At 44.9% G+C, this 11949-nt stretch overlaps 1 protein-coding gene across 1 annotated transcript in view; it reads left to right on the forward strand.

Annotated features, from left to right (window-relative positions):
- The window catches only part of otos2 (otospiralin 2), a 20852-nt gene extending 9216 nt beyond the window's left edge, over positions 1 to 11636 (forward strand). Inside the window, 1 exon segment of the mRNA XM_070891306.1 lies at positions 11457 to 11636. Coding sequence (XP_070747407.1) covers positions 11457 to 11636 — 180 coding nt within the window.
- Positions 11637 to 11949: the final 313 nt, after the last annotated feature.

Raw genomic sequence — 11949 nt, forward strand, 5'->3', positions numbered from 1 at the left:
CTGAGGAGATTTGGGGTGGATGGGGGATGTCGACAAGGACTGAGGGGGAGGAGGGACGGGGAGTCGACAAGGACTGAGGAGATTGGGGGGAGGGGGGAGTTGACCAGGACTGAGGAGATTGGGGGGGGATGGGAGTTGACAAGGACTGAGGAGATTGGGGGGGGATGGGGAGTCGTAAAGGACTGAGGAGATTGGGGGGAGGGGGGAGTTGACCAGGACTGAGGAGATTGGGGGGGGGATGGGGAGTTGACAAGGACTGAGGAGATTGGGGGGGATGGGGAGTCGTAAAGGACTGAGGAGATTGGGGGGAGGGGGGAGTTGACCAGGACTGAGATTGGGGGGAGCGGGGAGTTGACCAGGACTGAGGAGATTGGGGGGGGATGGGGAGTTGACAAGGACTGAGGAGATTGGGGGGGGATGGGGAGTCGACAAGGACTGAGGAGATTGGGGGGAGGGGGGAGTTGACCAGGACTGAGGAGATTGGGGGGGGGGGAGTTGACAAGGACTGAGGGGGAGGAGGGACGGGGAGTCGACAAGGACTGAGGAGATTGGGGGGGGATGGGGAGTTGACAAGGACTGAGGAGATTGGGGGGGGGAGTTGACAAGGACTGAGGAGATTGGGGGGGGATGGGGAGTTGACAAGGACTGAGGAGATTGGGGGGGGGATGGGGAGTCGACAAGGACTGAGGAGATTGGGGGGGGGAGTTGACCAGGACTGAGGAGATTGGGGGGGGGATGGGGAGTTGACAAGGACTGAGGAGATTGGGGGGAGGGGGGAGTTGACAAGGACTGAGGAGATTGGGGGGGGATGGGGAGTTGACAAGGACTGAGGAGGGGGAGAGGGGATGGGGAGTCGACAAGGGGGTGGGACTTGATGTGGGATAGGATATGTGCAGCAGAGTTCTGGACAATATGGAATTTATGAAGAATGGAGGATGAAAGGCCAACAAGGAGGACAATGAAGTCATCAAGTGTGAATGTGACAAAGGCACATATAAGGGTTTCAGCATCAAAGGGGCAGAGGTAAAGTAATGTTGTGGAAATGGAAATAAGTAGTGTATGTGATGGAGAGGGTTTACCATCTAAAGCTCAAACAGGAGGCCAAAGTTGTAAATAGTGGTTCAGTCTGAGTGTGTGACTGGGAAGGGGGTAGAATCATTGGCAAGGGAATGGTGTTTGCAGCTGGGACTAAAGCTGGTGACTTTTTTCTTCAAAACTGTGTGTAAACATGTAGTCTTGACAGCACAGAGGCAGTGGAGGGGTCAGGAGAGGTCGAGGAGAGTAGAGTTGGCTGTATACATGTGGAAGTTGACCCATGTCTGCAGATGATATATGGGGCAGCATGTAGGTGAAGAGGAGGAGGGGACCAAATATTGACCTGGGGGACTCCAGAGATGATGGTGCAGAAATGGAAAGAGAAGCCATTGCTGGAGATGCTCTGGCTACACTTGAGTGGAACAGGTGAACAATGGAATATTCAAGTCTGGAGGTGATGAAGGCGCATATAAGGTTTCTGTGGGGAAGGGGCTGAAGTCAGGGCAGAAATAGGTAATGTTGTGGAGGTACAAGGAGAATGGAACCATGGATGGGGCAGTCCTGTGGAGCTGGATATGGAAGAGATGCATTGGGAAATGGTAAGATTGACTTTCCATTGCTATGAAGAGGACAAGGAGGAATATTTCACTATGGTCATAGTCATAAAGGATGTCGTTGGTGATTAGAGAAGGACTGAACACCAACTGTCCTGAAGAGTTTCGACCAAATGCTTTAAAATCATTTTGTCCAATACTGTGGTTAATTTGGAATTCAGATGTGGATAATTGCATTTCTGGACAATTAAAATGAATAATAAACACAGTCGTTGAACATGTGATCTCAATACGCTTTTTCACAGCGTATGCATGTGCACTTGAAATTTTTCCGTGCGTTTGTTGGTAAATGGTAAGATGAAAAGTAGTGTGAGTGAGTGCCTTTTGATCGCTGTGTTTTACTTCCTTGGTTACTGAATGGTGGTAAATATACATATGTGCAGTACATTTACCTGTATTGTATGAGTATGTAAGACATTTTCCACTAAAATTAATGCATATGGTTAAAAAGGTGTCACCACAGATCTGTCTAACGAGTCAGCAATTTCTATTGAACAACACTGCTTTAATACCACCAGACCGCAAGATTGGTGGTCACACTTAATTGTCATTAGAACTATTTGAGCAGCCCTTTTGCTTGTGGTGAGGGTAATCATCATAGTTTATTATGCCTAGAATTACATTCTTCATCATCCTTTTCAACCATAAGGATTAAATTAACTAAACTGTCAAAGCCAGTCCAGTGCAAGATGCTGAGATGCGATCTGACAGCAACATAAAAGTGAATCTACTGACCTTTTTTAAATTGTGTATTTTGCTTAATTTTTGCTGCCTCTTTTCTGATTTTGTTGCTCGTCGGTCATTATGGGTTGAAGTTAAACATATTTCATGTTTGCTTGTATTAAAGTTTTAAAATGCATAAGTTTGGTTACCGATTACAGCTCAGATCATTGTAAAACATGGTTTTAATACTATAATTAAAAGAAAGAGAATCAATTTTAGAAATAAAATAGTTTTTGAGGTTTTAATTTGCTGTTGAAATTCATTTTGCATCCCCAATGGATCACATAGTCCTGTGATATATCAGGATTGACGATTGGATAAACAGACTCAGAAACTCATGTTATCCACCAGCACAAATTGAAATCCTTACAGCCTAGTTAGGGGAACCCAAGTAGACGCAGAATATTTCTACCTCTGGCCTTTTCAATTTTAATGACAAATCCAATACGTTTAAATAACCTGTTTTTTTTAAAGAAAATCCTCTGCAGGTCCTGGATAAGCAAGTCATTTCGTGGCACAGTGACATACAATTTTCCTGGAATGAATTCCAAGCCGTTCAAAGCCATGAAGCGAGTTCAGGTTTTGATACTTTGTGGGCTGATTGCTTTCCGAGCTTCAAGGGATACGTAGCTGAAAAACAGGCAGCCAAGTTTGTAACTTCTTCATTCTATATTTTGCATTACAGGACAAAGTAACCTATTGAAACAATATCTTCTCTTTGCAATGAGTGATTTTAAATGTGTTTTAGTTTATATTGTAAAAGTTTAAAATTGATTAAGCAAAAAGTAGATATCTGCTTACTATCTCCAGAACTCCCAACAACTGTCTGTCTGTGTGTATCCATTTAGAGAAGATCCTAGGGCCGAAATTGTCCTCCACCCCGTTTGGGGTGGATAATTCAAATTAAATTATAAATTACTGCCAGGACAGATGGGGTGGAGATTGGCGAGAACTTCATCCCTTTTGTGTTCAATAATGAACGGGGCGGTGTTGGGGGCGGAAGAGAGTCGGGAGCGGGGAGGAAGTGGGTGCTGTCATTTTGCGCCGCACTGAGCATATCAGTGCGACGTGGATGTGCCACGACACGGTGAAGCGTGGCAACGTCCCTCCCCTTCACTTAAAGTGGAGGTTCGCTGGGAGACCTCCTTTTGTGCTCACTGGTCCACCAGGGAGGGCTTTGGCTGGGCCAGTGACCCGACACCCTAGAGGGGCTGAAGGGCTGCCTGTTAGTGGCCCGGCCAATCCAGCGGCCGCCCTTGTCAGGCTGACTGCGATGTCGGCCAACAATTAAAACAAAATGGCGGCCACGGCAACGCACCCTCCCTTTTAAGGGTGGACGTGCCACCCAGCCACTGGCAGTTTCCCACCGTGCAAAGCTGTCAGGGGTTCGAACCAACCCGCGGTGGCTGCACTCCCGCCGGGTGTAAAAGGGATCGCCACCAGTCAGTAAGGGGTCAGCATGCAGCTGACAATGGGTTGGAGTGCCAGGCCGGGCAGAAACACTGGGCGTGGTGGAAACCTGCTTCTACCGCCCCCAGTCAGAAAAGGCCTTCCCGCCCAAACGGATCTTTTTTTAAAAAAAAAAGGGCAGTTTCGGCCCGCCTATATTTTAAACAATGAATATCGACACACATGCGGATTCAATCAATAGACAAGGACTGGCAGTCACTACAACTCATCCCAGGCCCAGGTTCGCAGAAACAAACTAATCTTCCTGCTCCAGATAAAGGAGAGTAGGGCCACCAGCTGGTCCTGGCACTAAAGTCAACTGAAATTGCGCTTCTTGAAGATGGAACTATCACCAGCTTTCCGAGTCTAAATAAGCTTGCACGTATTTTTGTTCTATATCATATATACTTTTGATCTGGGTATTAATTTTAATGTATGTTATAGCCTGCAATCTTATCAGCTACAGTTTCTAACCACTTTCATGTTGATGCAAATATGGCTTTGGGTGTGCACCTAATCAGAAATAGCATCATAACTCCAGAATCCGGTCTTGATCTAACTTCAGAACTAAAGCCAAATGGCAGGGTGGGGATGCACTGTTGCACTGCTTGGGCCTGGCACATTGTGGAGTTCACTTCCAATATAGTATCAAGGTGTTTTTTAAAGGTGCTCAGTCAATCTATTAGACTTTTTGGGCACTTTATAAACTTAGTGTATACTACTTAATTTTATGGTAAAACTGAGCTCCTGCCTACTTCAAAACATTTAAATGTTGTGGCAAAGCGGAGTTCCGCACATGCATATAAACATACATTCAGAATTCTTAGCTAATGGGCTGCAGTGTAGCTCTGGTCTGTGTAGTGTGGTCCTTAACGACTCTGGCGTTGAAGTCACCAAGGAGCATCAGCTTGTCATCCGTAGGGACTCGGGACAGGGATTGGTCAAGGCTGGAGTAGAATTCCTCTTTGGTTTCATCAGTTGCGTCGAGTATTGGGGCGTACGCGCTGATGGCTGTGGCACACTGGTTCCGGGCTAGGGTGAGCTGGAGCGTCATGAGACGTTCGTTTATCCTGCAGGGGGGAGTCTCTGAGATGGCGAAGATTCTTGATGGCGAAGCCAACTCCATGGACACGGCGTTCTTCTAGTTTGCCTTTCCAGAAGAAGGTGTAACTACCACCTTGTTCCTTGAGCAGGCCTGAGGATAGACGCACCAACGTCAGTGTTCTCACTCAGGCCAACATCCTCAGCATTGACCACACTCAACCAGCTCCATTGGGCAGGTCACATCGCCCACATGCCCGACACGAGACTCCCTAAGCAAGTGCGCTACTCTGAGCTCCGACATGGCAAGCGAGCCCCAGGTGGGCCGAGGAAACATTTCAAGGACACCCTCAAAGCCTCCTTGATAAAGTGTAACATCCCCATTGGCACCTGGGAATCCCTGGCCCAAGACCACCCAAAGTGGAGGAAGAGCATCCGGGAGGGCGCTGAGTACCTCGAGTCTTGTCGCCTAGAGCATGCAGAAAACAAGTGCAGTCAGTGGAAGGAGCGTGGGGCAAACCAGACTCCCCACCCACCCTTTCTTTCAGCCACTGTCTGCCCCATCTGTGGCAGAGACTGTGATTCCTGCATTGGACTGTACACTTTAAGTGGAAGCAAGTCTTCCTCAATTCCGAGGGACTGCCTATGATGATGATGAGTGTGGTATAACTGAAGATTTTCTTATTTGACCCAGTGCTGTACATGTTGTTTTCCAGTTAAAATAAAATGGCTGAATACTGCTGTTTTGGAATTGTATCATAGAGTAAAAAGTTAACTTTGAACAAGTAATATGTAGTGCTTTTTGATTTAAGTTATACTCTCATGGTGCGAACTGCATATTTCTAAGCAATGAGGAAAAAACTTTACAGCAATGACATTGTCCCTTTAATAGAAATATCTGTTGTGACCTATGAGTTCTATGTTTCTCGTATTTAAAAAAAAAATTCTACTTCACAACATGTATAAGATTGCTAGTGATCACAATGAGTACCAAAGTTACACTTCATCAGGGACTTTATAAATTTCTCATCAGAAGCTGCTGGCCATAAAGAGGAACAAGATGGTAAGCTTTGACAATTTGAAATGTTTTTTTTAATCTACAGCTAAGTGTACCTCGACATGGGATAATCTCGTAAATATAACAAGACAGTATTAGAGTTAGAGGGAAATCATTTTTAAGTCAAATTGTACTGGTTCATTTTATGTAAAGAAAACCATAGTTTAAATTCCTGCAATGTTCCAAAGATTTAATTCTTTAATCAGGACATTATCATGACATACCAACCAAATGGAGCACTTGATTCATTGATGTTGGCTGTGATCCACCTGTCGATGTTTTTTTTTAAATACTGGCGCAAACAGCAGTACGCACCAATTGCTTCAAATAATTTTTTTATCATCTAGAATAATATTTATCTCTACATATATATGATATAAAGTAAAGAATGACGAGATGATTTAGATGCCAGAATTCAGATAATTAGACGAAGTCATTGAACGACTTGGTAAAATTATTTTGTTGTAATCCCTCCCAGTCATCCATTATATTCTCTATTTGATACGCTTGATTTAAATTATTTCCCAATTGTGTTTTTTTCTAATGCTACTGTCTTCTCATCTTGGATCATATTTATTTGGCTACTAGTTAGAGATGCTTAGCCAGTCATGTTGTTGACCTCAAAAGTGTTGCTTTGTTGGGACCAATCTTAAAAAAAAAAAGACTTGCATTTAAATAGTGCCTTTCATGACCTCAGGACATCCCAAACCACTTTACAACCAATGTAGGAAATGCAACAGCCAATTTGCGCTCAGCAAGGTCCCGCAAACAGCAGTGTTGATAATAACTAAATAATCTGGTTTTGCGATGTTGATTGAGAGCTAAATATTGGTCAGGACACTGGGGATAACTCCCCGGCTCTTCTTTGAAATACTGCTATGGGATCTTTTACATCCACCTGATTGAACGGACGGGGCCTCAGTTTAACGTCTCATCCGAAAGATGGCACCTCTGACAGTGTAGCACTCCCTCACTGCTCTGGAGTGTCAGCCTAGATTTTTGTGTTCAAATCTCTGGAGTCGTATTTGAACCCACAACCTTCTGATTCCGAGGCAAGTGTGTTACCAACTGAACCACGGCTGACACTTAAAAATAAAGGGAAATTGATTACCATAGTAATTCCAAACACACACACACATCACCCTATCAATCTGTTTTGTCAAAAATGAACTATCAATGTATGTGGTAAAAGGCACATATTTTTATAGAGAGGTTTACTTTATGTGTCTCCATCATCATCATAGGCAGTCCCTCGAAATCAAGGTAGACTTGCTTCCACTCTAAAAGTGAGTTCTTCGGTGATTGAACAGCCCAATACGGGAATTACAGTCTCTGTAACGAGTGGGACAGAGAGTTGTTGAAGGAAAGGGTGGGTGGGGAGTCTGGTTTGCCGCACGCTCCTTCCGCTGCCTGTGCTTTCTTTCTGCATGCTCTCAGCGACGAGACTCGAGGTGCTCAGCACCCTCCCGGATGCTCTTCCTCCACTTAGGGCGATCTCTGGCCAGGGACTCCCAGGTGTCAGTAGGGATGTTGCATTTTATCAAGGAGGCTTTGAGGGTGTCCTTGAAACGTTTCATCTGCCCATTTGGGGCTCACTTGCTCTGCAGGAGCTCCGAGTAGAGAGCTTGCTCTGGGAATCTTGTGTCAGGCATGCGAACAATGTGGCCCGTCCAATGGAGCTGGTCGAGTGTGGTCAGTGCTTCGATGCTAGGGATGTTGGCCTGATCGAGAATGTTATGTCTGTAATGTACTTATGAATGACTCCACAAGGCAATGTGTTGTACTCAAACTATAGTGACCTTGGTCCTTTATTTGTAACTCCAGAGTGAGGCACAAGCATGGTGGACAGCCTTTTATACTGGGCCCTGCACACCTATGCTGGTGACCCTCAGGTCTCCCACTGCAGTGTCCTCTGGTGGATAGCCTCTGCCACAGGGGCAGGAAAACCCGGTCTCCACCAGTTGCACCCTCTAGTGGTGCCAGCATAGTATATACACAGTGTAAACTTTATTGATAGTACATCGGGTGACAAGTCTCCATTTAATGCATCATCATCATTGGCAGTCCCTCGGAATCGAGGAAGACTTGCTTCCACTCTTAGCATGATTTCTTAGGTGGCTGTACAGTCCAATACGAGAACCACAGTCTCTGTCACAGGTGGGAAAGACAGTGGTTGAAGGGAAGGGTAGGCGGGGAGACTGGTTTGCCGCATGCTCTTTCTGCTGCCTGTGTTTGATTTCTGCATGCTCTCGGCGACGATACTCGAGGAACTCGGCGTCCTCCCAGATGCACTTCCTCCACTTAGGGCAGTCTTTGGCCAAGGACTCCCAGGTATCAGGGAGGCTTTGAGGGTGTCCTTGTAACGTTTCCTCTGCCCACCTTTGGCTCGTTTGCCGTGGACGAGTTCTGAGTAGAGCGCTTGCTTTGGGAGCCTCATATCTGGTATACGAACTATGTGGTCTGTCCAACGGAGCTGATCAAGTGTGGTCAGTGCTTCAATGCTGGGGATGTTGGCCTGGACGAGGAGGCTAATGTTGGTGCATCTGTCCTCCCAGGGGATTTGTAGGATCTTGCAGAGACATCATTGGTGGTATTTCTCCAGCGACTTGAGGTGTCTACTGTATATGGTCCATGTCTCTGAGTCATACAGGAGGGTGAGTATTTCTATGGCTCTGTAGACCATGAACATGGTGACAGTTTTGAGGGCCTCATCTTCAAACACACTTTGCCTCCAGTGCACCAGTGCAGCCTTCGGCTGCCTGAGGAAATGTTGGATCTCGTCGTCAATGTCTGCTCTTGTTGATAGGAGGCTCTCGAGATAAGGGAAGTAGTCCACGTTGTCCAGGGCCGCGCCGTGGATCGTGATGTCTGGGGGGCAGTGCTGTGTGGCGAGGACAGGCTGGTGGAGGACCTTTGTCTTATTGATGTTTAGCGTAAGGCCCATGCTTTCATATGCCTCAGTAAATACGTTGACTATGTCCTGGAGTTCAGCCTTTGTGTGTGCACAGACACAGGCGTCCGAGAGTATAACTATAGTTTGCATATATAACATCACTCTCCCCCAAGTCCTTTGTGCCGATTACCTTTGCACTATGTGCTCTAGCTTAGCTCTCCCCAGACTTAAGTCAATAGCCAATAGCCCTTGCACCTTGGCTGTGCTTTGGCTTGGCCCTCTCCATTAACCCCCAAGTCCTTTTGCCACAACGTTGGGTAGTGGTTACCAGTTTGGATGGTTTGATGATGCAGTGGAGATTCCAGTGGGTTATGGGTGTGAACCATGTGTGTCCATGACTACATACATCCATTCCCCCCCCCCCCCCCCCACTCCCCCAACAGCAAGATCATGCAGCAGGCCCGTTACATTAACATACAAGATCAGATACATAGAAACATAGAAAATAGGTGCAGGAGTAGGCCATTCGGCCCTTCGAGCCTGCACCACCATTCAATAAAATCATGGCTGATCATTCACCTCAGTACCCCGTTCCTGCTTTCTCTCCATACCCCTTGATCCCTTTAGCCGTAAGGGCCACATCCACCTAAATCCTTTTTAATATATCTAACGAACTGGCTTCAACAACTTTCTGTGGTAGAGAATTCCACATACTCACAATTCTCTGAGTGAAGAAGTTTCTCATCTCGTTCCTAAATGGCTTACCCCTTATCCTTAGTCTGTGACCCCGATTCTGGACGTACCCAACATCGGGAACATTCTTCCTGCATCTAACCTGTCCAATCCCATCAGAATTTCATATGTTTCTATGAGATCCCCCCTCATTCTTCTAAATTCCATTGAATATAAGCCTAGTCGATCCAATCTTTCTTCATATGTCAGTCCTGTCATCCCGGGAATCAATCTGGTGAACCTTTGCTGCACTCCCTCAATAGCAAGAATGTCCTTCCTCAGATTAGGATACCAAAACTGTACCCAATATTCAAGGTGTGGCCTCACCAAGGCCCTGTACAACTGTAGTAAGACCTCCCTGCTCCTATACTCAAATCCTCTCGCTGTGAAGGCTAACATGCCATTTGCCGCCTTCACTGCCTGCTGTACCTGTATGCCAACTTTCAATGACTGATGTACCATGACACCCAGGTTTCGTTGCACCTCCCCTTTTACTCATCTGTCACCATTCAGATAATAATCTGCCTTCCTGTTTTTGTCACCAAAGTGGATAACCTCACATTTATCTACATTATACTGCATCTGCAATGCATTTACCCACTCACCTAACCTGTTCAACCCTGCAGCCTCTTAGCATCCTCCTCACAGCTAACACTGCCACCCAGCTTAGTGTCATCTGCAAACTTGGAGATATTACATTCAATTCCTTTGTCTAAATCATTAATGTATATTGTAAATAGCTGGGGTCCCTGCACTGAACCTTGCGGTACCCCACTAGTCACTGCCTGCCATTCTGAAAAGGACCCGTTTATTCCTACTCTTTGCTTCCTGTCTGCCAGTTCTCTATCCACATCAATACATTACCCCCAATACCATGTGCTTTAATTTTGTACACTAATCTCTTGTGTGGGACCTTGTCAAAAGCCTTTTGAAAGTCCAAATACACCACATCCACTGGTTCCCCCTTGTCCACTCTACTAGTTACATCCTCAAAAAATTCTAGAATATTTGTCGAGCATGATTTTCCTTTCATAAATCCATGCTGACTTGGACCAATCCTGTCACTGCTTTCCAAAAGCGCTGCTATTTCATCTTTAATAATTGATCTGAACATTTTCCCCACTACTGATGTCAGGCAAACCGGTCTATAATTCCCTGTTTTCTCTCTCTCTCCTTTTTAAAAAAAAGTGGGTTTACATTAGCTACCCTCCAATCCATAGGAACTGATCCAAAATTTATAGAATGTTGGAAAATGACCACCAATGCATCTGCTATTTCTAGGACCACTTCCTTAAGTACTCTGGGATGCAGACTATCAGGCTCTGAGGATTTATCAGCCTTCAATCCCATCAATTTCCCTAACACAATTTCCTGACTAATAAGGATTTCCTTCAGTTCCTTCTTCTCTCTAGACCCTCGGTCCCCTAGTATTTCCGGAAGGTTATTTGTGTCTTACTTTGGTTCTGTCTTCACTAAGGATTTGTTCAATTGGTCTGCCATTTCCTTTTTCCACATTATGAATTCACCAGATTCTGACTGCAAGGGACCTACATTAGTCTTCACTAATCTTTTTCTCTTCACATATCTATAGAAGCTTTTGCAATCAGTTTTTATGTTCCCTGCAAGTTTACTCTCGTACTCTATTTTCCCCCTCCTAATTAAACCCTTTGTCCTCCTCTGCTGAATTCTAAATATCTCCCATTCCTCAGGTTTGCTGCTTTTTCTGGCCAAGTTATATACTTCTTCCTTGGATTTAACACTCCCTAATTTTCCTTGTTAGCCACGGTTGAGTCATCTTCCCCGTTAAGGTAAGTAATTCTCTTTTTTTCACAGTAGACATGTAACCGATTGAATCTTGCATTTGTTGAACTGCTGCATGTATTAATGTAATTCTGGTTTATTTATGGTTGAGGCCCAAGAAAAGCGTTCACTGCCTTACTGGAGTGACTTGACTTCTGATTTCTTTGCCTGGATTAAAAATCTCTGTCGTCTGGCAGGGTACTAAAAGATGAATGAAATAGGTAGAATTTTCTGGGCTCACTTTCCATCAGCTAGCAAACTGGGTTACGAGGTTCCTGATCCTGAAGAATAGACACTGAATGTGGCTTCAGACTCCTTTCTGGTTATCAATTTTTCCAAGAACACAAGTACAATAAAAGCTGGGTGTGACGCCATGTTTTTAATTTAATGTTGCATCTTAAACATTCAAACATGTCTACTCTTTTGATTAAAAAAAATATTAATTTGTATAACACTTTGATTCACTAGTGTAATGTATAACCAACAATTTATAAGTAATTACATTTCTGGCTTCATGATTTAAAGATAATGCATTAGTGTTATATATGATGTAAGATGTTTAATTTCACCTAATGGAAACATCAATATTCAATAAAGGTAAAAAT

The sequence above is a fragment of the Pristiophorus japonicus genome, chromosome 10 (assembly GCF_044704955.1).
Source record: "Pristiophorus japonicus isolate sPriJap1 chromosome 10, sPriJap1.hap1, whole genome shotgun sequence".
Lineage (NCBI taxonomy): Eukaryota > Metazoa > Chordata > Chondrichthyes > Pristiophoridae > Pristiophorus > Pristiophorus japonicus.